Raw genomic sequence first — 27,724 nt, 5'->3', positions numbered from 1 at the left:
ATTTCACATTAGTATGCTATTCCTAGTGAGAAGTGACAAAATCAAGCAAATGGTTTTGCTATCACTTCTGGGCTTTATCATGATAAAGAGAAAATGTGTTGCTAAAAATATGACAACCCCTGTCACTTTATTGCTAGTGGTCTAAGCAATTGGGGCCAATTAATGATTTTCTGTATCAAGACAAACAAATCAAGAATTCCATCTACAGCAGTTATTGTAGAAATATACTGTGTTAGGTCCCAGTTAAGCTTCTGTTGATTTGAAGTATTTTTCCTAAATAAAAGGTATAAAAATACTTTTCACTGAAGGTAACTGAGAAATTGATTTGACATAAAGATGAAGACACACTTTGTTTTCTTTGAGACAGTACACTTTGTGATTCACAGGATAACTTGCATCAGACGCAATTTAATGAAAGCTCTCAAATAAGCAATTTTATTCCTATCCATGATTGCAGACATTTACAAAACCATAACATCTGAGTTCACCTTAAAAAATAACTTATATAAAGCAGTGATATACACAGCACAAAATAGTTCAGGGAGGGGCAGGAGCAACTTTTAATAATTAAAATGTAAACGTGAAAAAAAGGATGGAATAAAAGTCCCTACTTATTTCTACTTAAGATGTCATGTGATAATATTTTACAATGTCCTGTGGGTCAATGTATGTATGTGTATATGTCCATATAACATACACATATACAGTACATTCTTTTTCCCACACATATACATACACAGATAATTATTTGCAGTTCAGTTTAGGGCAATTCTAATATGCCACTCTGTACAGTTGTTTGAATCACGTTTGGACCCGCTTTCTTCACAAAATTGGGGAGAGAGCAGGGAATCAAAAGGTTGGTTTGGTGTGACTGAGATTCCTTTGTTTAGCTGTACACTGTGATGAGTAATTTTCTTCTGTAGTAGTTCTGGAAGGGCTGACTCACTGGTTTTCATGAGGAGACTTGGTAATGGATCACACACTCATTGTCATGCTAGGGGAGTACTAGAAGGAAAGAAGAATATGTATTTTAACAACAATTCTTTTGCAGACCACTAATGTTCTTCTTGGTAAATAACAATAACTGGGAATTTTAATGTTTTATATCCACTTATGCTCAAGCTTTTAGCCCCATACAACAAAAAAATAAGGAACTATAAAAGGAGTAAATTTACATAGAATTGACATAGCCTGAAATTTTTAATATTCCTTCTGGAAAGGAAGCAGTCCCGTTCTTTCCCTGGACTTAAGTGGTTGATAATTACCCACCCCTCAGCTTTTTCCTTCTAGCCAGACTCATGTTCCGTGGGCTCTTGTAACAATTTGGGTCAATCCAGTCCATGACTGAATCATAATGAAGTACAAGGGGTAGTACTGCTACCCACTAGCTACATAAACTTGAAAGGTTATTTACCTTCTCTGTGCCTCAGTTTCCTCACCTGTAAAATAGGCTTAATAATAGTATCTAGCCTAAAGGAATTTTGGGAAGATAAAATATAAAATCCATGAAACCATGTGCTTATTGAATACACAGAAAGTGCTCAGCTAATGTTTGATTAATAGTGTTAGGGAAACAAAGCAAAGCAAAAGCCACCACCCAGCTGGTCCTAGGAAGTTCTCATTAAAGCATTGATTAATAATCAATCTAATCACAAATTAAGAATCTAATTCATACTTTAGCATATAAGCCCCTCCCCTAATCTGTGGCTCTAATTTCAATACACAATACTTTTTTGGTGGGAGTAGGGGCATTGTTGTTTCGCGCTACTTGTCAGTTTAGTGGGGCTGACAACTGGTAAAAAGTGAGGCCTTCGGAAATTTGGAAAAGTGGTCTCAAAAGTGACTGAGCCAGGAACAAAGAGCAATTATTTTGATACTTATGCCCTTTCACGCTGACATTCTTGAGGAACAGATGTGAGAAAAGTTCTAGTGCGGTGCTATCCAATAGAACGTTCTCCAGTTATGGACATATTTACCATCTGTGCTGCCCAACGCGGAAGCTACTAGCCATATGTGGCTACTGCACACAAGAGATGTGGCTAGTGTGCCAAAGGAACTAAGATTTAATATTATTTGATTTATTTACTTTTAAATATCCCCACGTAGCTAGCGGCACCCATTTTGGACACCACAGTTCCAGATCGCCTGAGATATGGGCAGGGGCGTCCACTCCCAAAGGGTAATGGTCTCCAGACGAAGAGGGTGTCCAGATTAAAATGTGAAGGTGGACCCTTAAATATTTTAATAAAAACCTGTGAGGACCAAGACAAAAGGGAATTCCTTTTGACATGTTAATGATTGTGCCTCCTGAAAAGGGGCAGGTTAAAGTCCCAGGCAGCAGAGGCTTAGCTGGGAAGTGCTATGATCCTGGGAAGGGGGCAGGGATTGTTCCTGAAGGGCGCACATGGCGCTGAGTGAGTTTCAGGTGAACTGCGGTGCTGCAGGAACCAGAGGCGAGCTATAAGGTGCGTGCTGAGGTGTGGATGGATTTATTAATGTAGACAAAACAGGATTCCCTGGGGAACAGCATAAGGTGACTATGGTTCAATTCATATGGCAAAAGTCTGGTCAGAAAGTCATTAGGGGTAAGTTTATGGCTCAAACCCAAAAAATTGACCCTGAGTAAAGGCAGATGACTAGGCCTGAGAACCACATGGGGAGGAGTATTAATACTTTAAATACAGGTCAAATCAAGGAAAATCTACTTGGTAATCACTTAATAGCCTCAAATTTCCTTTCAGTAGAGAAAACAATTACGAATGTTACTGCTTCTGTATGTTGGATTACAGCGAGTAGGTGATACAAGGGGAAACGGCCAGGGAAAAGGCAAAAGAGCAAGGATTCAGTTTGGCAGGAAGATCTCTCTCCCTTTGCCCTTGGTAGTGGCATAAAAAAAAAAAAAAGGCAAAGTAAAGCAAAACAAGCCGCAAACCCCAAACAACCATAGACAAGGACTGATGAATGGAGACTACCCTGTCGCTGTGCAGGAAGGGGGACGTGCCTCCATTTCAGCAGAAGATGCATGCAAATCTCCCATTAGGAAAACTGACAGTGAGCTTCAGTGAATCCTCCACAGCCTTTGATGAAATAGAATTATATTTTGGCATTGGACTTTCAGGGGTAAGAATAAACAACAAGAAAATAAATGGAATACTAAGGTTCTATTAAAAGGAGAAAAAATGACAGAATATGGCAAAATGGACAGAAAAATTTAATCTATGCCTTCTATAGCTACTGTCATTTACAATAAGAATGGTGACCCAATCAATGGCGTCCAAGAGGACTCGTGTGATGATAGATAAATTCTGTTCTGTGCTGTCCGATGTAACAGCCATTAGCCACACAGAGCTTGTGAACTCCTAAAATGTAGCAAGGGCAATTTAGGAACTGAAAATTCAGCTGTATTTAATATAAATTTAAATAATACAACTAGGTCATCAATCCTTATTCAAAGACATTTTATTGGGCATATTGTGCCAATAATCTAAAAATGGGAAAAGATACTAAAGCATTTCAGGAAGGACTTCAAAGGAGATGTCTGAAAAAAATCTGGATAAGTCATAATCGACTCTGGAAATCATCTCATTTAATGCACATCCTGAATAACTGGGATTTTAAAATATTCTTTCTTTTTTTCATAAAGATTATTCCAGTTCATTCATATGTCATGTAATACTAGGAAATGTAGTCCAAATGTTATAATCTTCATTCTAATACACATTGTTAAAAGTATGTATATATGCAAACAAAATATATGCACATTCTCAGTTATCATATATGTGTGTTATTAAGATGTTTGCTACTCTCTCTTAACACTGGCAATTGTTAAGATAGTTAACCTGTGATTTCAAATATCTTAAGCAAACCTTACAGAAAAACGATACATTGTTAATACAGTTCATTGGGAAGTTAAGAGAGCTGTGCTTGTCCAAGGAGGGAATTAAGAGGAAAAACAGAGTCGCATAAGAGAGAAATAAAGGTCAGATTCAACTAGACAGGATGGATGTGTCAGCTCTATGCACAACAGCTCAGGAAAATTAGCAAGCATCTAGTACAATTTAATTTTTGAATAGCACAAGTACCTGTAAAGTGATGTTCTAAGTGTCTGGTACAGTCGAGCAGCTGTGAGCGAAAGTTTGTAAGTGCTGTGCTCTCTGCATTTGCTAAGGCTGAACGTGCTCTTGTGCTGCTGCCTTTACTAAAACTGCTTCAACTAAGCACACACAAGGAAATCACAAAATTTCTAGGAAAACTCAGAATGTGGCAGCAGAAAGGAATTTCACTATTGATTACTATTCTCCAAAGTAGAAGAGAGGTGGCTTCCGGTTTTCCCAAAGTAAAGGCAGAGTTGGTATTAAACAGGTGTCATATTTAGAGACATAATATATTCATGGTGTACTGCCCTGAGGCCCCGCCGCACTGTTTCTATTGCACTGCTGCATCAGTATGCACTGGCATTGTGATGTCTGTGCCAAACGCTGTAGTAAGAGGTGCCCTGTTCCAAGACTATTCTGTGAGTCTGGTTCAGATGATTAAAATGGCTCTTAGAAAGCTGTCGACAGCATTCCTGTTTGGTTTAGCGAAAGAAAAACCAAAACCTGAAAAGTAAAATTTTAAACAGGTACTAACTTTTTAGTTTACCTTTTTATGTAAAATATATTTTGAAATGGCATGCCTTGGTTTAACTACAGAATGTGTGAATTCCCTTTTTATACCCAGTTCACGCACCGTGGGAGGCTGGAGATATTCATTAAATCTTTGAACAATGCACATAAGTTCCTATTTATATGCTTCAAGAAGAGTTCAGATCTCGTTATATTTCTAGTTCTATGCATCTATATAATATTTATTTTCTTAATGAGACATAAATAATGAACAGTACAGCTACTTTGGAGTAAATTAAAGTGAAATATATTTAGTGTTTATGTCACTGCAAAAAAAGATTAGGGTATTTGTTATATGTGATTTCTTTACAATAGAAGATGACAAAGGAGAGTAAGGGTAATAGAGGATTATGTATCTTCTGTTTATAATTCTTATTTGATACCATGATTTTTAATATCCTATTTACTCAACTGTTTATAGTTCAATGCCATGGAGAAAATATTCTGTTAAATCAATTCAAGAAGTAAGACTGTTTACTTGAGAAGCATGAAAAACTACTTTAAGCCTTTTTGTATTCAATTCAATATTCAATTGCTTTAATTTCAAGTATTCAGTTTTCAAAAACAAACATTTTACAAAGTTTGAACACTAGAGGGCATTTTTGTTTCTTGAAATAAAGGTCTTGTTTATGATTTTTAAAAAAGGCTGAATAGTGAAACACTTTTTGATTCACATTTTTCTGTGTGTTGCATGTTGGTACTGCAAGGTTTTGGAGGTGGTGATTTTTGTTTTGGAGTTGTGATTTTTGTTTCTATGTTAATTAAATGAAAAAGCACACGTGAAGCGACTAGGGTAGTGTCTGCTACATAATAAGCACTCAGCAGATGTTTGTGCCCTTCCCAGGACTCCTTTTGTGGTTTAACTTCAAGATAAAGACTGACAAATCCTCAAAAGGCTGACTGCTCAAAAATATGTGCATTTCAGAGTTATATGCATTAAAAAATACTAGATTTTCATATTGACTCATTGGAAAATGTTTTCTTTCTGAGTTTATTAAATAGTTCTTTTCCTTGATTATAGGAAAGCTAACTTGTTGGCGATAGATACCTGGCCTATTCACTTCTTTAAAGCCTTAGTTGGTCAGCACTGAATCTCTTTTTACTTCCTTCCCACTCTCATTTTTGAATCTTCTAAAAAGTTTGCAACAAAAGGGTGTGCTGATGATGTGATAGAGAAAGCCAGAGGGAACACCAGCTCACTTGTACTGTGCAGACCCCTCACCAGGCAGACAGCAGAATGGGCAGCTAGGGCGGACCCGCTTCCTAGGGCACACTTTCCAGGTGGTAGGGTCGCTCCTCAGCTACCATTCAATTACCTTTCCCTTTGGGACTTTTCTTGGGGGGAGGGAAGAGGACAGAGGGAGGAACGAGAAGGGAGGGAGCTTTTGTTTTCTGCTGACTGCACTGCGGTCTGGCACTCACAGTCTTCCTGGCTTCTGGGGAGGTGAGGCTGGATGGAAGGCATGGCGTGGGGAAGCCCTGCCCCAGCTGCTCTCCTTTCCAGGCACAGATTCACAGTAGGAGCTGCTGTTTTGGGTGGGCAGAGTCCAGTTCAGGTTAAAGGGTGAGGCTGGTGTCCATTCTGCGCAAAGAAGTCTTTAAAGTCCAATTATAGCTGATTCTCTGAACCTCACCAAAGAGGTTTCTGATGCCATCTCTGAAGTGGCACCCCTCTTTCAACTGGTAAACAAAGCAGTGGTCACCAGGGACAAATTTAGGAAAGAAGGAGGGGGAGAGTTCTCCTCAAGTTACAGTCAACTGGAACCTTTTCAAGAAAGTTTTCTTTCCTAATCCAAAATTAATTTCCTCTATGCTTTAAAAATACCTGGTTTATATCTATAGCACATATTAATCTGACATATGGTTTAATTAGTTTATAAGGACATTCTTCCCATCAGATTGCATTCTTTGAGATTCAGATGTGTTGTATTTACCTTAAGAATACTTTGTCCTTAACCTAGTGCTTTGCATCTAAGAGGCTCCATAAGTGTGGAACTGAACTGAATTAATAAAAGGAAATAACTGTCTCTAGTTAGATGAAGTGAACATTAGCCAACTAAAATTAATTTTTCCATTTGAAGCAAACAAGTAAAAGAAATAGGATCTAAAGAATAATTCCCATAAACCTAAGCATTATGATCAACTACACAGCTTCGTATGTTTTACCTCTTCCCTCATCACTGATGGGCTAATCTTTTGATGTTTTAAGAAAAATTTTTAGTTTTAATTTGTATACTTCTTTCTTCTCACAAACCATATATATATCCTGTAAATAAAATAGATAAACTAAAGATCAGCACAATTTTATTTCTAGTTTTAACAAAAGTCTAAAAACAGGAAGTCTTATCCCATGCAGAGGTACTAGGTCAATAGCAAGCAGTAAAAGAATGCACAGGACACTCAATCTTGGGTTCCATTTCAGAAAGCAGCCATTCTGTGCAGAAGCAGGCATGTTACTGGTCACTGCTTCAGATCCTGATGGTGTCACCTTTGGCAGAGCTTGAGTTAGGGCAAAATGTGGGTGGCTTTCTCCTCCCATTCTATCTGTAGTCTGGTAGATCCTCAGGAACATAGTCTAATGATGGCAGTACATATGTGGGGGCACTGATCCTATGAAGATGAAATTAGTTTGGGTTTTGAAATCCTTTAGGCTGTAGTCCAGTTCAGTAGTTTTAGCAGACAATGTGCATCAGCATCACTAACAAAGCTTTTCCATATCTAAGTACACCCAGCCTGGCTCCTGCAAATTCTGATTCACTAAGTGTAGGTGAGTTCCGGGACACTGTATTTAAAAAAATGCTTAGGTGCTTCTAATGTGAAATACTAGTTCAAAAAAAAAAATCATTGAATTATGTAATAACGCCTTGAGAAAAGACACCATAGTCTTTTTGCTCTCTCTGGTACCTAGCAAATTGCCATGGCTCATGGTAAGTGCTGCTCAATAATTGTTAAATGAACAAATTATTTTATTGCTTCTCTTTTTGCTCCTGTTTACTTCTACAGCGCTATGGGATGATGCCACCTTTCCTAACACTATGGTCACACCAAAAACTGCTCTGGATAACCAGTTCAGGTTCAATGTAAATAGCAGGTTAACAGACCATCAATACTGGCCATCAGTCTAGTGCATGAAGGACGTCGTACAGATTATTCTCCGAGCCTTCAGGACAGCACTGAGAACAGACCTAAGACATTTCAGTAATGTGGACACTTGAAACAACTATCAACTATGCAGACTGTTTCCAGTATGTTCCTTTACAATAGATGTTCTCTGGAAGAAAATTAGTATTAGTTCTTGGTTTTGGTAATGTACACAGAGTAGGAGGAAAATAAAAGTTAATTTTTTCCATTTTTTCAAAGAAATTCCACTTACTTCTCTAACCTTTAAAATATCAACCTATTGATCTCTAGATAAACAGTCATAATAATGGCTTTATGCATTTATTCTAATAGAAGAGCTTCAGAAATAAAATTTGGATATAATCATTCAGTCAAGGGAATACTTACACTCTCACTCTGAAAAGGATTTAAGAAATTTCCCCCCATTTCGCCATCATCCCTTGGAGTGCCCGGTTGATTACTCAGGCTCATGTTATTGGGAGAATTCTGTAAACAAGATTTAGAAAACAGAGCATTGTTGAAGATTTTAATTTCCTTCTTGCATTGTACTGTCTCAAAAATGGAATCTATAGCAGTATCTCTAAGGACAAAGCAGACTTATAATTCTAACCTTAGACTTCTACCACATATTCTAGTTCATTTTCTTCATCTTGACAAGCACTAATGCTTTCCCAAATGAAAACTAAAAAAAACTAAAAAACCCTCAAAATAGCCCACCACAACTGTTTTTCTGGTCTTGGAATCAATATTTATTCAATTTTTCATGCTCAGCGTATAGAGTTCCTAGACCTCTGGAGCGTTTAGAAACCGCTGCCAGTAGGAGCATGATGAGGAGAGCCTACCCACCGGCTAGGCCTGATGGGGGAATGGCTTCCCTTGGTGATTTTATTAATCAGACTTCAAAAGGTCACTGTTTGAACAACATTTCCCCTTAATTCTACATTACTACTTCAACTATTCTAAGGTCTGAATCATAAGGAAAAACCGGAGATAGTAACTATAGTTTAAGAACAAGAGAAATATCTTAGGGCTTGAGAATTCAGTATGCACTTTTCTTTTAGAGGAAAAGAGGGCTTAAAGTAAACTACTTTGGAACCTTTTCCCATTGTTCTGAATAGAATGATCTGAAACTTTCCTTTACGATAAAATGGCTATTAGCAATCCAATCTAAAACTGAATTAGCTGTATATAGCTTCATATTCTATTTAAATTTGTCCACCTCATTATTACTTTGCAGTTTTAGCCATGCGAGTCTATATGATCCTCCACCTCAATAGTACAGAGTGGCTGCCACATGAAGCCTGTTCACGCAGTATTGCAACTAGGACTGAAGGACTCTTCCGAGATCCAATTCATTGACTTGTGAAACTAAGCTTCAAAGTTAAAAATTTTTGTTTATTTCAAAGGGAAGGAAAATTTTAGATTTTTTTCCCCCTAAGCCATTTCCATTTTATATTCTGTTTTGGATAAGTTTTTAGACTTTTTAAAGAAAAGTGTTCTGAGGATTTTAACTTATCTAAAGCCAAGCTATGTCGCAAAAATTAAAATTTCATGAATGAGTTATTCCCAGAAGAGTATGTGCTTTCTAATAATATGGTTAAACAGTAAAGCAGAGATAGGTAGAAGAGCTCGTAGAAATCTTGTCCCACTGTGCACCCGACAGGGAGGACCTGAGAACAAGGATCCTCTGAGACCCACAGGAGCTCCATGTGCCAATGAACCCCAACAGCTGGGGAACCACAGTTTGATAGCATAAACAGGACTCTATTTTTTGGATAAATTTTTCCTTGAAAATGTTAGTTTCCCAAAGTATACAGAAAAATGTCAGTGCTTTGAAATGAACATGGATAAACTGATGTCCTGAAAAAAAATTTTAAGTGAATTTTAATGACGTGCGTAATATTTTATAACTCACTGATTATAAAAGTTATTAAATAATCAACTGTACTTTGAAAACAGGAATGATAATGCTGATTTAGTTCAAGAAGAAAACTAAATTTATAAAAATATTGTATCTTTTTGGTGGAGGTAGATTTCTGTCATTTTTTTTACATAATAGAGAAATTGGTAATCTCAGAATGAAAAATATAACATATATATATTTGTATTTAAGGGTATACTTTGAAGCTTATGCATTCTATCAAATGTATGAATGAGCCTTCTCCATCCTTGTGTAATTTGCATGACGTGCGCTGCCAAGAGCTGTGTAGCTCTGATTCACTTGGGGGTGTTCTCGGTCTCTGCTACACTTTTGTCATGTGTCCTTGCTTGATTTACTATTTGGAAAGTTTAGCTAACTTCAAATCTAATTCTTGACTCAAACTCCTGATTTAAAAAGATTTCAAATTTGAAAGTAACATTGCATTAATACATTTAAATACTTACAAAAAACACCTCTAGTGTTTTTAGTTCTGCTTTCCTCAATCATTTCATAGCATGGCGGCTCTGCATTACATTCTTTTTTGTAGGGGGGGTTATGTAAGAACTTTGTAAAGAAGATTAAAAGAATACATTCATCACATAAAACTGAGCTTATGTCAAATATCTGAAACTTACTCCTCTCCAGCTCACTGGGCATATTTGATAATCTTCAAAATGGGCAAGTCCAAAGAAAATTGTGCTAGTCATGATCATTGAGTTACAAGATGAAGATATAGGCTAAGGACACACTCAATTTTGGCATCTGAGAAACAACTAAGACAGTGGTTCCTAATACCAGTCCAGGTTATGAGGGAGGTTTGGCAATGAACTGTGTGTTACATTTAACTGTAGCTATGTTTGTGTGCAGTGTATCCGATAGATTCATCATAAGGCAAGAACATAATGTACAAAAAGGGCTTAGATTGGTCAAAAAGGCATTCCAATTGCTTGAGCACATAATTAGGGAGTGGAGCACAACAGAGCACAAGTAAAGATTACTTTTAGCTACATTAGGTACTTTGGTTGCATTTCTTACTTCAGTTAATGTGTACTTCATTCCCTGCTTGTAATCTAAGAATTCATCTTGAAAAAGTATTGTTAACATTATACTGATCCAGTCTTTAACGGATTGTAATACATTGTCATTCACCTTTTCTTTAAACAGGAATGTTTTTTCCCTTACTTGAGCTATGTCATGTATGCAATGTTATGAATAAAAGCGCGCGCACACACACACACACACACACACATTTCCCTTATCTGACACATTTAATTCTCTTAGGCTATCTATTCTCTGATGTTATTGCAAGTATTGTTCTATGTCATCTATTTGTTAGTAACATTGTCTCTTCTTCCACTCATCCTCAGAAGTTATTCCAAACCTTTTCACAATGCTATTGAAAAAGAGAGTACTTGTAGAAATTTTGAGCCTGCCTATAATTGGAATAAAATAATATTGATATTATTCTAAGCCCTCTAAAAATGAATTTTGAATGGATTGCTCAGAGGCTGCCAGTAATGAGTTTTAGAGAATGCTTTGATTCTGCCAGCCCCCCCAAAGAACAAACTGTCAGTCATGCTCTTCCAGGGTGTACAGATGAGCTAGAACTCAGGCCATATACTTGAGAAGATGGCAGAGATCAATAGTTGCTGATTAGCTCCCTTGTGAATGAATGGTTTGGGATCTTTAACTGGAACTAAGTTTCTGAGGACAGAAAGCTTCAGATGGGAAAGACTCCTCTGATAATCTATTAAGCATGTCATGATCAGATCTTGCCTTCTCTGGTATGGTTTTTCAGATTCAAAAATAGAAATGTTAAGTATTTTAATGTGAACTGTGGAATTTACTTAGGTGATTTCCTTTTAAGAAAACAAACCATGTGCACCTCTCCACCCCAAACATATTCAACAACTCTAAGGGAAAATAGTTTTGTTCCATTGATAAATGGGTGGCTTCTCAGTTGTAGAAGGGATAAAAAGAATTTCACATTTCATTAAAAATAAGGCTTCCAAATTAAAAGTGAATCCTGTATTTTGAGAAAGATGCATCTGAGTTTTAGGTAATCCTCAACTGAGCAAGAAATAATTTAAAAAATTTGGAGCTTTGGGCTCATTTTGCCACTGAAACAATGCTACCAAAGTGCACTGACAGTTAAGTTCCTAGCCCACAGAGGTAAAATAAATAATGAGAAGGAAGATATTTATGTAGTGCTTCATAGCCTTTAGCATATGTTCCCACTTGATTCTCAACAATTTTATGAAGTAGGCAGGGAATGAACTATAAGCTCTGTATTTTAGCTAAGGATACTAGGCCTAAGAGAAATTAACATGTGGCCACAACTTTTAAGTATAAAACCAGGCTTTCTGATTCTCAATTTGGTGTTTTTTACCTTGCATCTAAAATTAATAAAATAGATATATTTACAGTAAAAATATAGAAAAAGAACTGAAGTAGTACTAATAACATTTAAAAGTGGAGTAAGTCATTTAAAAAATATGTAAATAATGGTGCTTAGTGGAGACATTAAAAAAAATATGTAAATAGTGGTGCTTGACCAAGATATAGGTTTAATTGGAGAACCAGGAAGATGTGGCTGGAGACCTTAGAGGATTTCGAACAAAACTGCTAAGTTGCAATGGTCAACGTTACCTTTTGATTCACAACCAAAAATTACCAGAAAAATAATAGGATGGAAAAGAACAAACCCAGAAATAAGAGAAAAGGGAGGAGAGAGTTTCTTGAGATAGCTGGTCATGTGTTGGAGAAGGAAGAAGGGAGAAATGGAGTTAGGGACAATGTGCATAGCTCAGAGTAAAATGAAATAATTGGACTGTCAGTGGAAAGAGGTAGGGAGAAGAGTAAAATGAAATAATTGGACTGTCAGTGGAAAGAGGTAGGGAGAAAAATAATTGGTGGTGGTGGTGGTGGTGTGTACTATGCACGATGTGCTGATTAGAGAAAAGCGACTACAGTGTGATGGAGATGCAATAGACATGCCGCACACCACTATCAGCCTGGCTGGAGCCTGCAGCCTACGAGCCTGGGGCAGTGCAGCAACGGGATGCTCTGGAGCTAATCTGAAGGCAGAGGCAACTAGTCATTTCTACTACATCGTTAAGTGGCATTTTATTACTCGGGGATAATTCTTATGTTAATTGAAATGTATTTGAACTTTGTATATTATCCTTAGTGCATCTGTTCGATCTCCTCAGTTATACTGAGCTTCTTGAGGGCAGAGACCGTATCTTGTTTATCTTTGGATTTTCTGAGCCTATCATAATGCCTTGGTGCATTAATGTTTACTGAATGAAGGAACTCCTGCTTAACTATAAACCACCTGAGGACACAGATTATGTTTTTATTTAAAGAAGTCTTTTGTATCTCCCCACAGTGCACAGGTCAATACCCAACACACAGAAGTACACAATGGGTGGTCTATTAATGATTAAAGAATAAGAAATATATCATTAGGCAAGCGAATGTTATCAGCAGTAGGCTCAGGGTAGTGAAAAACTTGTCGTAGAGAATAGGAATGGGAAAAGCAGCACAGAAGGAATTTAATGGATCTCACATGAGGACAGATTAGAAGATGGCATTTAATTTGTCAGTATGACTCTATTTAAAAATTTTAAGTCCTTTATAAATTACAAAATAGTTTCCCATGTTGAATTTTGTTTGGGTTGTTTCAGTGGGAATTTTAGGAAGATGGCCTTAAAACTCAATTTGGATGATTCTACCTTTGTGTAATGAAGAATCACCTTTAGATACAAGAACGCTTCTCAAATATAACATGAGAAATGTATTGGTGAGCATAAAGCACAATTCAGCTATTATCACTTACTAGATAACCTCAGATACCCAATACAACCACGGTCACCTGGTTGTAAAGGTGCTTCCCAGGAAGACGGCTCTAATGGAATTACACAGTGAATCTTATTTTGCAAATAGGCTTTTTGAAGGTTTAGCTAATACAATTTTTCATAGAGGTAAGTCACTGCTTCTTATAAATATTTATCTATTTTTAGAAAAGAAAAAGACCTTCTTGATTGTTCCTAAGCACAAACATCCAAAGTGCATATAGAACTTGTGAGGCGAAGCAGCCAGGGAATGAAGATACAATGTCAGAACGCCGATTAAACATTTTTTTAGATTGAAGTTTAATGTAAAAAGTTTTGTAGCTCAATCAATCTTATTTTATTTTCCCTGGTGTCAGGAATTTTACATTATTATACATGAATATAAATTAGAAGTAGAATTAAAAGTGAAGTCATCCTTTAATGAATTTCTGTATTTATTGAGCAGATTTCTGAGAGAGTCATTCCAGTGGTAGCTAATAATTAGTTCTTATCAGCCATTCTAAATATATTTTTGACCCACAGAAAACTATTTAAAATTCACCATGACCTAAAAAGTATTTAGGTATTTTTCAAAAATATAAGGCATGTTAGCAAAGGATTAATTTTAGATAATCTACTTAAGTAGGAAAAGACACATGCTATTGGAAGGTTCACTTTTCTACTTGTATTAATATAATTTTCCTCTAATCACTTTCTTATTCTATTTTGGGGAACTAGAATAATGACTGAGGACATCAGCATTGCCTAATGAAGGTTTGAAAGACAAATGAGATGCTCTTATAACATATAACCACTTTTTCCAGTTCACCTCTTTGCATGTTGCTGTAGACTTCTTCACATTTTCAAAAGATCTAAACTATCAGTTTGCTTTACAAATATGTAACATCATAATGTGATGAAATTGGTTAGTACTTGGGTATCATGTAATTAATCATGTCTAGTATGTCCTATAAATTAATCTTAGCACGTATAGGAACATTCTTAAAAGACTCGTTTACCCTTTCCCACAGATCATATGCATTAAAAATTTTAACTTCCATTTAATCGATCTGAACTTCTGCTTTCAAACTCTTGTTTTAGAACAACATTCATACAGTTACTCTAAAAATTTTAATAAGAATTCCATGTGGAATAGAATACATATAAAAAACTCCACAGAGTATATACAGGGTACTTACCTTGGAAATACTGTCCATATCTCCTGAGCCTAAAACAAAATATGAAAAGAAGGCCTTTATTAGGTAATGACTTCATCTGTAAATTAAGTACTCCTTTAATATAAATAAATGTGGTACACTGCTTGTACTTTTCAGTGTATATCACCTGAATTTCTTAATCTTAAAACATTCTTTTCTCATACTGCAGAGAGTAAGTACCATCTGATGGCAAATGCAAGGACAAGCTGTACCTCTAGTCAATCATGTTTGTTTGTTTTTTTAATACAATGGCAGAATGAAGAAAACTTTACATCATAAATTCCTGAAAGTAAAATATTAGAGAGATCATTTGTAAATTACTCAATTCAAAATTTTAAAATGTATGCATGTGTATACACATATATATATAAAAATTAGAGTGCATGAGATATCTCTATATTTTCTGAAACTATGTTTCAAAAACTGATAAAATATAAGTGGATATTTGTAACAATACCTAACAACATTCTGAACCATATTTTACTATAATAACTGAAAGCCAAATATTTTTAATATTATTAAAAACTTGACAGAAATCAACATTCATGGCAACCCATCAAAAGTAAAAATGTCTTCAAATTATAATTGTAGTTTTGTTTCGACTCTTGGAAGAAATGATAATACTAATTTTCTTATTTTAGAAATGGAATTATACATTAGGTAAAAAGGAACAATAATGAGAGTTTTGCCACAATATTAGCTTGATTTTTTAGTATTTTAACAATTTTATTGGCATAAAAATATTATACTGTTTTAATAGTACAGCATTCAGTGAATAGTCACAAATAAAGTTAGGGTTTATTAACATGATTAATTTGTAAATAAACAGGCATTACAAATTATTAAATACTCTGAATGTATATATGTAATATGTATATAGAAATATGTACAATGTTCATTATAGAAAATAGTAAGCCATATGCCAAGCACATGTGAAACTCTCCTGCCAATTCTCCTCTAGTGAATAATACAACTGAAAAATCTTCTATGACCAAATGTCATCTTTTTTTGAATGATTTTACAAATTATAAGATTGGAAAGTGAATTATTTTGTAAACATTGGAAAATAAAATTCTAGAATGGTGCTGTCCAATAAAGCTTAGTGTGAAGTTGGAAATGCCTCTCTGTGCTCTCCATGAAGGTCACCATGAGGCTGTGCACACTCTGTATGTGGCAGTGAAACCGAGAAACTGAACTTTAAATTTTACTGAATTTCAATTTAAAATTAAATAGTCACACATGGCTGGTGGCTACCATAATTGGACAGTGCAAATTAAGATTTAGAAATCTAGGCAATGTAAGTATGTGTCCTTAAAAGCACAGGTCTATCAATGTCTTGCAAATAGTTTGATTATTGAAGTTATATAACTCTTTGAAGTATCAGAGGGTGGCATTTCCTGACCTTGGTGAAGTTGTGAAATGTGGGTGTAATAACCTAAGTTACTCATGACACTGTTAACTCACTGCAACATAAGAAGAAATCATCCCTTTCCAAAAGAAAAAAATTACCACAAACTTCCACCTCCGTTGTCAACTTTTAAATTAGTTTATGATAATGTTACTTAAATATATATAAACATAAATTTTTGGATTTTGAATTCGGCCTGTCTATACATATATGGTCCTGTGTAACCTAGTCAGTTTTATACCATTTGTCTCTAGTTCTCACTATTGTGAAACTTGCTATTTTCTTTGCAGATATTTGGCTTTATCTGGTGAGAAGGCATTATTTATGTCTTCAACATATTAAGTATCTTTTCAACATTGGTTATACTCTCAGTTTTATCACGAACACAGAAAATGAGAGCAATATTCTCTTTGAGGAGACTTATTCAGAATGTGATTACTAATTTTATTTAAAAAAGAGACAAACATAAAATACAAAAACCAAGTTAAGAATTTCTTGCACAGAAACTGATGTTCCTCTGAGACTGTGTCTATAGACCTTTGGAAACAGAGAAACTAGTTGGGAAAATATAGTCTTCCAGGTGAGGCATGCATGATATGTGCCCACAGCTTTTAACATAAAACATCCAGATTTTCATAAAGTAAATACCTGTGAATATGAACTAGGTTAGAACAATTCTCACATTTCTGATTTGCAAATCATCTCTAGTCACTCATGAGGCAGAAGTTGAAGCACTTCAAAATGAGTTCCTATGTATGGAAGAACTTTGCAAATCATAATATTCACTATAAAGAATTAAGGTTATATTATGAATTTATTTCTAAATATCAAATTTAATATCCTTACCCAAAGAGCCATTCATGTGATGTGACTCCATTCCTCCTAATCCACCCATGGGACCATCTGACCCAGGGCCCATTGGAAACTATTTAAAAAATGAAGAAAATGACTATGATCACAGTGAAAACAATTGTTTATCTCAATATTATAATATCTATCTTTAACATTATAAGACATTTCCACAACTTATTTTCAAGCTGTGGAGGTTATATTCCTAGATTTTGTCAGCCTTACAGGGTCTCTGACTGGACTGCCCTACTTCCCGCATATCATCTTCTCTGTGTGCTGCATCTTCAGACTAACCTTCATTCATGTCCAGATTTTTCCTCTGTGAATACTTTCAACTAGAAAGCACATACACTCCAGAGCCAATGAGAAGATAAGCATTCTCTTCTAGGTGACTGACAAATTTTGCTATTATAAAGACCAGGGGTGATTCAGAAGAAGCTACCAAAGGCATAGGCTTATTAGTAAGAATAATTCAACATTATTATGCCAACACCAACATTTTTCTTAGCAGACAATATATCTTTGTTCAAATGGACATAATAAATAATTTCATCTTGCAGATTAAATACATTTAGCTCCTTTGGGATAGCTGAATATAGCTAATTCTTCTTGGCAGTCTCAACTATGTCAGTTCAATGACAATCAGATATTCTATAGTAGTTATATTTAACATTTTTAAAAGTAGTGGGATTATTTTATTTTCGAGTGAAATCTTACATTGGAAGCCCAGTATAAAACAGATGAGAATAGGCATAGTGTGGTAGCATAGGCTGCTGGTGGCGAGTCCACGCCCTTCTTACTTAGTCTTTTCCTCATCTCCTTAGAATACTTCTGAGGCAACCCAGAACTCAGTTTGAAGACAAAACATCTATAATTATTATTAAAGACAGTCTACTGAAAACACTTGCTCTTAAAATTTCCCAGGCCAGTCCACAGAAGATTGAATGTGGTATGTGTGTATTTATGTGTGCAGATGGGTTGTAGAGGTTAATAATTATACAGGACGTTGGAAGAAAAGTAATTGCCCTCAGCAGACAACCTGTAACTTATAAATGTATTTCTGTGTGGAAATAAGATGGCTTTCCATCACTGTGATCATATAAACCACGTGCTTACATGTATTTCTCAGGATAATGCCATTTCTGTTGCCTAAAATTCTGTTGCTTTAAAGGACATGGATTGATTTTCAGTAAACAACCTGGAATATGTATGCCTCAAGTGATAGGTTAAAGAAATTAACTTTGAATTTACTGTTGTTATCCAGCTTTTGTCAAAAGCATAGTTTAGATCTGGGATGAGAAACTGGTGCTCGTGAGGCCAGGAGCCTGTGAGTTTACTTGGTTTGGTCCTGTGATCTGGGCTCCATGGTGAAGGCACTAAGACTACAGGTGGGTACGTTGGATGCACCTAACACCACAGTCCTGGCCCTCAGCAGACACTGGCTTGTACCTTTGGCTGAGATGAATGACATGTGGAAAAGTGACATGTTCATCTTCTACTTTTCTTGGATCCCTTTCCTTTGTATAGACTAAGTTAGGAAACAAGAATGGAACATAGTGGGATATCAGCTCAGCTGCTCACAGAAATGCCTTCAATACCATATGCTTTTGGTTTCCTCCCTTTCAAATTATCAAGTTTTAAGGTATGAAATTTCAGAATGAAAAGCTTTCCTGTATTTTTGCTGCATTTCTAAAATGAACATTGTTCATTATCATATTCAATGTTCTTTAATATCTCTATAAAAACACCTTTTAGATATTACTGATAGGAAATGTTTTCGTTTTCCTGAAAAGCAATTTATTTGGTTGTATAAAGCGAGCAGTGATAACTGAAGGCAGTACCTATAGCTTAACAGCAGTAAAATGCAAGGCACAAACATGAACTTACTAAGTACAGTTAGATTTACTAGCAACCATGATTAAAAAGTAAACAGAAACAGGTGAAGTTAATATTAATAATATATTTTATTTACCCTATTCTCAAAATAGAGCCAATATAGAATTTTTAATAAAATATTTTACATCTTTTTTTGTACTAACTCCTCAAAGTGTGTATTTTATACTTACAGCTCATCTCAATTTGAACTAGCCATAGATCAAGTATCAACCATGTTGGAAAGATTTAAAGTTTCTTTTGTTGTCTTCACTGCTAGGAAACTCAATTAAAATAATTATTTCATTCCTGTTTTTGGTATACTTACAGGCATTCTTTTATGTCTTTTAATTTTTCGTTAATTTGAAATACTCTATTTAAATATATCTATGTATTAATTATATTGTTATAAATTTTTTTGCATGTAGATCTTTTATAATAGATGAATAAAATATTTTCTTGTAAGCTTTTGTGGAAAAATAACAACCATATGATTTAAGAACATCTAAATTCTTATATAGAATTTCCTCTGTTCCATATTTAAGCTCCACATTTCAAAAATTTAAAGAAAAACAAGCAAACCCAGCTTCTTGATTTATTTTCAAGTTTATCAGGATAAAAAACAAAACAAAACAACCACAGTGAAGAAATTAGTGATGCTAAAAAATGAGGTTAACATAAATTATTATACATTGCTGTCATTTTCAAATAGTATTAATTATTAAGTATTTGAGATGAAATAAAACTACACACCAACATTTTATAATTGATTAGGTTCATATTTACATTTAAATTATATTGATATGAAATGTTTTGTTATAATGTTATGTATTATGTTTTCTTCAATCCAATACATAAAAAGAATTTGATTCTTTTGTTAACCAGTAAGCTTCCAGATAATAGAATATAAAATTTAACTAGTATGCAGGTAATGGAATGTACTTTGAGTTTGAATCTTTAAATTTAAATATCTTCCAAAATTTAAAAAAATTCATATTTACATTAGGCCTGTTAGGTCCAGGAGGTACTGCATTCATTAAAGTATACATGTTGTCTCCAGAGTTGGTTGAATCTGAAAGAAAATATTACTTAATCAATACATTTTTTAAATAATCTACACCCAAGTCATCAGAAAGTAATAATGAATGATCTGGACACATACACATATTAGTAGGGGCAGGCCTTGAAATAGTCATTACTGATGTTCAGAAAAAAATATCTGGAAGTCATTTTCTATTCCAGAAATGATCACTCTGCAATCTTAAATTAGGAAAATTTACTTAATATATTAAGAATAATCACTTGAATGATTCAGGCCAAAAGGAACATTACTTTAAAAATTAAAAAAATTCACAGTAAAGCTTTTTTTTTTAAAATAACATGGATTTTTTTTTATCTCTCTAAGCAATTTATATATATATATATATATACATACATACATATAACAAAAATCTCTTAAAATTCGGATTCAGTATTTTTTCAGTTTTCATTTTTTCCTTAAGCTTCTTATACACCAATTTAAAGAGGAGTTTAATTATTTAGTAATTAGTAATAGCTGGTGGAATATCCTGGGTTATTCCAACAGGAAGAGGTTAGAACAAGACTGTGCAATTAGAATGAAAGATTCTCTTGGTCAAAGTAAAAGCCAGCCTCTTCCAGTATAACTTCTGATAAAAAATTTTTTCACTCATTTTATACTTGACTCATTGTAATAAAAATATAGTGTATATCTATATAAGTATATGTAATGTTTCATTGTATTTTAAAAAATTTACACCTCATGTCTTAGATGTTTTTATAACATATAACCTAGAATGAAAGGCTAAATATTTTACATTAAGGAAATATGATTTATGAAATGTTTTTCCATGTTTTCACAATTACATGATTTTCTTAAATATAGTTTTGTAGACCTTCCTATGCTGAAAGTAAAATGTGTTTCAAATTTTTTGAACTGATTCAAGGCAGAAGATAAAAAATCATTTGCTTTCTCTCATGGCAATAAGCATAGAGTGGGAAATAGGCAATTACCTTGCCTTTTATTTTATAGTTACTTGTTATACATTAATAAGTTTATTATTTTAGTGTGTATCATTTACAGAGTATGTTAGATGTCATTTATTGGTTGTTTGTAAACAGTGATTCATAAATATAAATATTATTTCTCACATCTAGATTACTATATCACACTGTTGACAAAGTTGAAATGTCCACTTCAGTCTGAACACTACTGGTGTACACTAGGCAAGGTCCCAGTCCACTTTTGTGGCCTTAACTACTTTTTACAGCCTCATGTACGCTATACTCCCGTCAACCCACACTACTTGTTTTATCCTGTACATGATCACCCTTTCCCATCTCCATATTTTTGGTCTTTCTTCTTCCAAGTATCTTCTCCCCAGTCTCCATCTACTGAAATTCTACTCACTATTCAAGGCTTTTCCATAAAGTTTTTTCCCATGATTCTTTAAAGTGCATGAGTGCTCCCCATCACTGAATTCTGCTTTCCATTATAGTTAATATCTTATTTGTCTTATTCTTCCCTCCTGCTTCCAAGTAGGTTATAATAAGTTCATTGAGTGAAGGAAAGGGACCTTACCTTACTCACAAGTGTGTGCTATAGGCAATAAATATCTGCTAACTTAGATTTAACTAGTGGAATAAACTCTATCCTGAACAATGTATCTTTCAGAAAATCTTGGATTGCTTTTTAAATATAGGTACACTTCAAATCGTTTTTCATCTTTATTAGCCTTACTGGTTTTATTTAACTAATTTTAGTAATTAATTTGAAAGGAAAATGGGCTTTTTAAATATGTAGATTTCAAACACATTTTGAATATGTAGAAAGACAAAAATTTGCTTTTAAGATCAAACACAAATATAATTTGATCTGAAAAACAAAAAAATGAGAGGAATAAGGTTGGTATTTTCCAGGAAATGTTTGACTTCTTTTCATATACAGAACAACTTTACAATAAAGTAGACCTCCTGGCATCTGTTTTTTGTAGGTAAGGTATTGACTCATGTTAGAGGAATGACTGTCATACAGGATGAGTACATAAAAGAGTATACACAAGGCCAGGAAGATACACAGGGGGCAATTTCCGGGGGCATTTAGTATTATGGTGCTTATTAATCACATAGTTCATAAATTAAATATTAACTATATCATACAAGAATGCAAAAGTGGGAAGATGTTCAGTTCATATAATTCTATCTTTAATGAATTGTTCTACTCCAGTGAAGATGCTCTGAGGACAGAGATCCATGATGATATACTCCAAAGAGTTAGTGAAGTGCAGTAAAATTTGTTTTTGTTATCAATTTATGTTTTTTTAAAATAAAAAAAACAAAACTAAAAAGTTATTGTTTATGGTTATGATTAATGACATATACTTTCAAGCTTCTGTATGTCTTAGGTTTCAACAAACCAGCTAAGAACATATGAATTTAACAGTGTAACATAAACTAAATATTTTCCCTAATTATAAGTTCCCCATCTATTTTTTTACCCAGAAGCTATTACTGTAAAGTCTTAGCCTATTTCTTTGTTTTCTACTTTCTAGATTTCTGTTATTTATATTTTAAAATAAAATTGTGGTCATGTTGTATTGAATCATGAACATTCATTCTACATGCTATTGAAAAATATTTGATTAAAATTTTACTGGCTATATTATAGTCCATAAAAATTAATTTATTAATTTCACTAAATTTAGATTAGGTTTGAGGGTTGTGCCTATTACTTCACTATTGATTGTAACAAATGAGCATACTGCTACATAAATCATGGTTAGTGTTTAATTATTCCTAGTGGTAGTATTATAGAGACAAGTGTATGAGCTTTTCATGGTTTTTGATATGTGTTGCCAGAACAGCTTCTAGGAGAGCTATGGCAATGTAAAGTTCCACCATCAGAGTCTTCAAGACACAACACATTTTACAGTCTGTATTAAAGTCTCAAAAAGAAAGGAAAGGATAGAGCTATTTAAAGTAATTTATATTAAATGATTACAGGAACATCAAGGCATTCTGGTTTAGAAGATTGAAAAAAAAAACTTCCCCCACTACATAGTGGATTTACTAGCTAACTAATAAATACCTACACTTGCGTAGGGTAAATAATATTGTAAGCACATCTACATCTATCTTAGTAAGGTAATAGATACAGTGAGTCTAATTTGCTCTATTAAATCTAATGGGTCCATGTATCTCATGTGTTACTTATGCGGAATATTTCTAAGTTAGAGAGTTGGATTTTTCCACAGTCTCAAGGAATCTTTTAGTCAGATAAATTATTGGGAAATTTATACAGATCAACACAATCTCCATTCTGATTATATTGTTACCCATACTACAGAATTTTCTAAATGCTTAAGGTCATTAGACAAGAGTTATTTAAGAACATTATTCCTTCCTACTTTCTATTGCTACTCTACTTCTGCAACCATCCATGAGATAATACTAACTTGCTTTCATAACAATTTCTATATTTTGTGATTTTATTCTATTAATCAAATGCCTGTTGACTAGTTTGATTACAATACCTGCAGGACTAGGCATGATGGGTGTTCCTGGTGGCCCTCCACCTCCTGGAGGACCCTAAATAATTACACAGAATTTCAGTAAAAATAAGGCATTCCATTAAACAATACAAGAAAAAACAGAAGAAAAGTTAGACTTATCTCTACAATAATCCAGTTTGAAAATAAGGAAATATATTTTCTTCATAATTTATTTTCTTGAATAAACAGTTATTTCAATATTATGCAAAACATAATTTAGCTTAAATATACTGAGATGTTTTGACAAGTTTCCAAAAACAATGAGACTTTAACAGTGACTTATTATTCATGACTTAATCACATCAGATATAATGAGGTTAAAGAGAATCCATTTAGTGGGGCCTTTACTAATCCAAAAGATAGAAATAATTCATGTGTATTTGTAAATTAGTTTACTACAATTTTCTTATATTTTGTATCACTCGTTTTTATAGGAAACTAAAGACCCAAACACATTCATATGTTTAAAAAAAATACATTAGTGCTATTTCTTCCTCTTATCAGTTATGAATTATAGCACTCCCAGAGCATGACACCTTTAGCCATCCCATCAATTAGAAATGAGAAGCAATGTTCCCTAATGCTGTGGGTTACTAAGGCTGCAGTTACACTACCAATCTGAAATGGAGATTAGGTAATTCTGGTCAATTCAGTTATTTCAGACAACCAAAAAGGGTAACTGAGGCAAACGGTTTTAGAATTTTTCAGATGTACAGTAATCAAATTAACTACTAAGTGTTTAAATTTTCACTTCATTTTGAGTGTGCAGACACAGCACATCAATCATTTCAAATGTGTATATGCTTGCTATGTAATCAACAGCTCACATTTCTCTTCTAATAAAGTCTATAATTTCATAAAACTGTATGTTAGGCTTATTCTTGAGTGACTTCAAGAAAAAATAGGTTTTACCCAGACTTTCTTACTTTTATTTTTGTTTCATAGAAAATGTGAAGTAGACTTTCTTAGTTTGTATATCTTATGGGAACAATGGGGCACTAAGTTCACAAGTCCAAAAAAACCAGCATGGGCATAAAACACTTTTTCCACAGACAGTAAAATGCTCATTGGTCTTTGTCAGCATTCCTTTTTTCCTATTCCAGCTAGTCACCACTTCCAGAAATTTCCTTAGGAGTGATTGTCCTTTTGACCATTTTATCCTTGCTTTACTTTTAGACATTTCCCCTTAAATATTATAACAAATTATCCTCTAGGGTGGCCTTGAGAGTAGGAAGGATTATAATGTGATGATGGTTAAAAGATCATTTGTAAATTCAAGAGCTCATGTAAAACTTGCTAATTTGACTCAGGTGCACATGAATTATTGGAAAATTTTAATATGTACTAAATAATAATAGGGAGAAAATTGAGCATTTCCAATTTCTAAAAATGAAAAAAATCTAAAAAGGCACCCCAAATAACTAGTCATTGTTCTGCTACCTGATTCTCTTTGTGACTGTGAGAAAGTTTAATGTCTTCTTAGATTTTGTGTGTGGTGAGTGGAGTGGGGAGGGGGTGTGGATTATTCTCCTGGAGAACTGCAAATTCAAGCATATCATTGAGTAACCAGGAATGGCTTTCTTCATGATTGGACAGAGTGTATTGTATTGGCTTACAGAAACATATGCTGAAGTAAAACACAGCACTCAGGACAATTTTGGACAGATTGATAACTGTTTCACTAATGAACATTAACATATGTACTGAGGTTGGCAGATGAAAAACTCAATACAAATCAGATGTTCACTTCCTGGCCAATACACAGGGGCTCTTCTTAACATCTGGACAGCTATTTCATTGCCCAAATAAAATGTAACATCAATTCTTATGAGCAAACAGACCCAAATGTACTTACTACATAATTCCCAGGAGATGCTGAGGAGTATGGTATCTGGAACATGAACAGGACAAAAAATATATATATATATGTATTTTGATTCACATGGCAGTATGGAGATTGACCTAAAAGGAATCAATTTGCTGACTTTCATCAAGTTTTAAAATGTATCAGAAAGGATAAAGGCATTTATATCTGTCTGAGTGCTAGTAAGCTAAATAAATGCAGTATTATCTTGAATTTACGAGAAAAGAGTGCATGCTAGTCAAGAGGAATTTAGAATTACAACTTCAAGTTATATTGGTTTCAGAACAGTTGTACTCACTACTTGATGCCAATGACACTTATTCTGTAGTTAGAAAATATACATTTATGTAGCTAAAACCCCAAAACCAACCAAATTTATTCAAATTAATAACCTTTAGAGATGACACTTAGAATTTATGTGCATTGTGGGATGTTTTCTTTTACACACAGGTTTCAGGCTACTACACTCATGCAGTATGGGTCAATACTTGGTGCACAGATCTCTCCTTTCCCCCTTTCCTTTCTAATTAGCTACTAGAAAATAATATAATAAATGCAAAATATTTTAATACAAATCTCCAAAGACTATTAAATTGTGGGAATTGGATATGGGTAACAAATTCCCTTTTTCCCTTCAAATCAAGTTCTTAACCAAGCTCTTTTCTAGAGATTAGAGGATATTAATACAACATCTCCATGATAGTTTAAGAAAACTGGAAATCAGACATTTAAAAATAAGCCCTTTGAATGGGGCTATTAATACAGAAAGTTAAATCCATATAATTAATTTTTTTATGCAAGCTCACCAGCTCACTTGCATGAAGACTATGAGATATTTTTGCTTTATTCTGGAAAAAAACCAATAAACTACTACCTTCTCAGAGTCAGATAGTCAATCCTAGACTAGGACCCTCAGAGTTGTGAAAAGATTTTAGTGCCTGAAACCTAAACCCTCCCTCCACCCAACACCTTCCATATAATTAAACATAAAAATAATATGAAACCATAAAGTAAGCAGAAGGAAGTATAACAAAGTTATGATTTTTCCTTTGGTGAATAATTCTAAACTTGGGGGAGGAATATTTAATATTATTTGAATATTTCTTCATTGTTTGGTGTCCTTGCTTTGCATTTAGCACAGACCACATGTCTCGAAGGCCCCTGCTTGGTCTACCTATGGACAATTCAGAACTGCAGATGGTCACTACCAGGGTGCCCAGCCTTGCTAATGATGAGGATAACTTCCATGAAGATTATTGAGATCCTGATGGCCAGCAAACATTTACTCAACTTGGTGAATGAATATTACTTTCCTTTTCTGGGCCCCTTGCAGTTCATGATCTACCATCCATCTTCTGCTTCTTATTATTTGTCACATGTGCACCTACTTTCTCCAAATCACCAATGCATCTATCGGCGCCAACTGCCATATTCCTGTAATTTCAGTACCTGACTCATGTTCTTCTTCCTCTTAATATTGCCTACCATTATTCTAAAGCAAAGTCAAGATACAATATAACCATCCTTTATCTTTAGAATTCACACTTCACTGCTTCCCTTTCCTTTAAAATATACTTCCCTCTCTTCCATTTACAAGTAAGATCTCATACTAGAACTCTTTGCACAGAGATCTAAACAACTCTCTTGACTTTCTTATTCCTCATGACATTGACAAATATTATTCTATATTCCAACCAGAATCTTCTCCCATCACATTCCTCCATGCTTACTGAGTCCATATTTCCCTATTTGTTCCTACTGAATTGCCTCTGCCCTTCTCCCTGCCATTGTTGGCATTTTGTTTCTCTCTCCAATTTCTTAAATTTATTATCCTGAAGTCTTTTTTGTTTATTTTCATCTCTTTGATTACCTCTAGCTATCTTTTCTGTTTTACTGTAGAGATTTGCTGGAGAGAAACACAAAACAAGGTTGACAAGGTCCAAAATATAATCATGTTCTCCAACTTCAACCTAGTCTTCATTAATATCTGGAAGCATTTGGGTTCAGTCTTTATGGGAACCTGGAAGCATTCCAGTGGTATGCCAGTAAACCCAGTAAACTTGGAGGGGTGGGAAATCCCCATTTGTAGCATCTGCCAAGTGAAGTGGTATAAAGACTAATTCTCTTACTCAGTAGGGCTTGGTGACAAAGGGTGTGGTAGACAAGGAAGAGGATAATTCCCAGGTTTCACTTGGATGATGGTGCTATATATAGGGAATTTGGGAAAGGGAAACGTTTGGAGAAACGTCTGACATGTTGAATTTGAAGGCACTGGTAGACACTGAGATAGATCTGATGAAGAGATATTCAGAAATATAGGCCTGGAACTTTTTAGAGATTAGGACTAGGGACAAAGCTTCAATTAAATACATTTCTGTTTGGTGCTGAGCACAATACTTGGTCTA

The 27,724-nt window shown here is 34.4% G+C and overlaps 1 protein-coding gene and 1 long non-coding RNA gene across 11 annotated transcripts in view; both read right to left on the bottom strand.

The window, feature by feature from the left end:
- Positions 1-379: 379 nt before the first annotated feature.
- The window catches only part of SSBP2 (single stranded DNA binding protein 2), a 295,394-nt gene continuing 268,049 nt past the window's right edge, over positions 380-27,724 (bottom strand). For 9 of the 10 annotated variants that reach the window (XM_036914199.2, XM_036914196.2, XM_036914197.2 and 6 more), the window contains 7 exons: positions 25,311-25,346; positions 23,438-23,492; positions 19,889-19,959; positions 17,013-17,091; positions 14,741-14,769; positions 8,172-8,270; positions 380-1,005 (listed from right to left, as the gene is read on the bottom strand). In XM_036914199.2, the coding sequence (XP_036770094.1) occupies positions 976-1,005; positions 8,172-8,270; positions 14,741-14,769; positions 17,013-17,091; positions 19,889-19,959; positions 23,438-23,492; positions 25,311-25,346 (399 nt within the window). In that variant the 3' untranslated portion in view covers positions 380-975. The remainder of the gene's footprint in view (positions 1,006-8,171; positions 8,271-14,740; positions 14,770-17,012; positions 17,092-19,888; positions 19,960-23,437; positions 23,493-25,310; positions 25,347-27,724) is intronic. The other variant, XM_036914200.2, reaches the window with a different exon arrangement.
- LOC130681225 (uncharacterized) lies at positions 6,952-8,165 on the bottom strand. Its single transcript, XR_008994311.1, has 2 exons — positions 7,809-8,165; positions 6,952-7,274 (listed from the first exon to the last, which is right to left on the bottom strand). It is a non-coding gene; the product is annotated as an uncharacterized LOC130681225 (long non-coding RNA).

The sequence above is a fragment of the Manis pentadactyla genome, chromosome 2 (genome assembly GCF_030020395.1).
Source record: "Manis pentadactyla isolate mManPen7 chromosome 2, mManPen7.hap1, whole genome shotgun sequence".
NCBI lineage: Eukaryota > Metazoa > Chordata > Mammalia > Pholidota > Manidae > Manis > Manis pentadactyla.
Note: the sequence above shows the minus strand (reverse complement) of the source record. Positions and strands in the feature narration are given on the sequence as shown.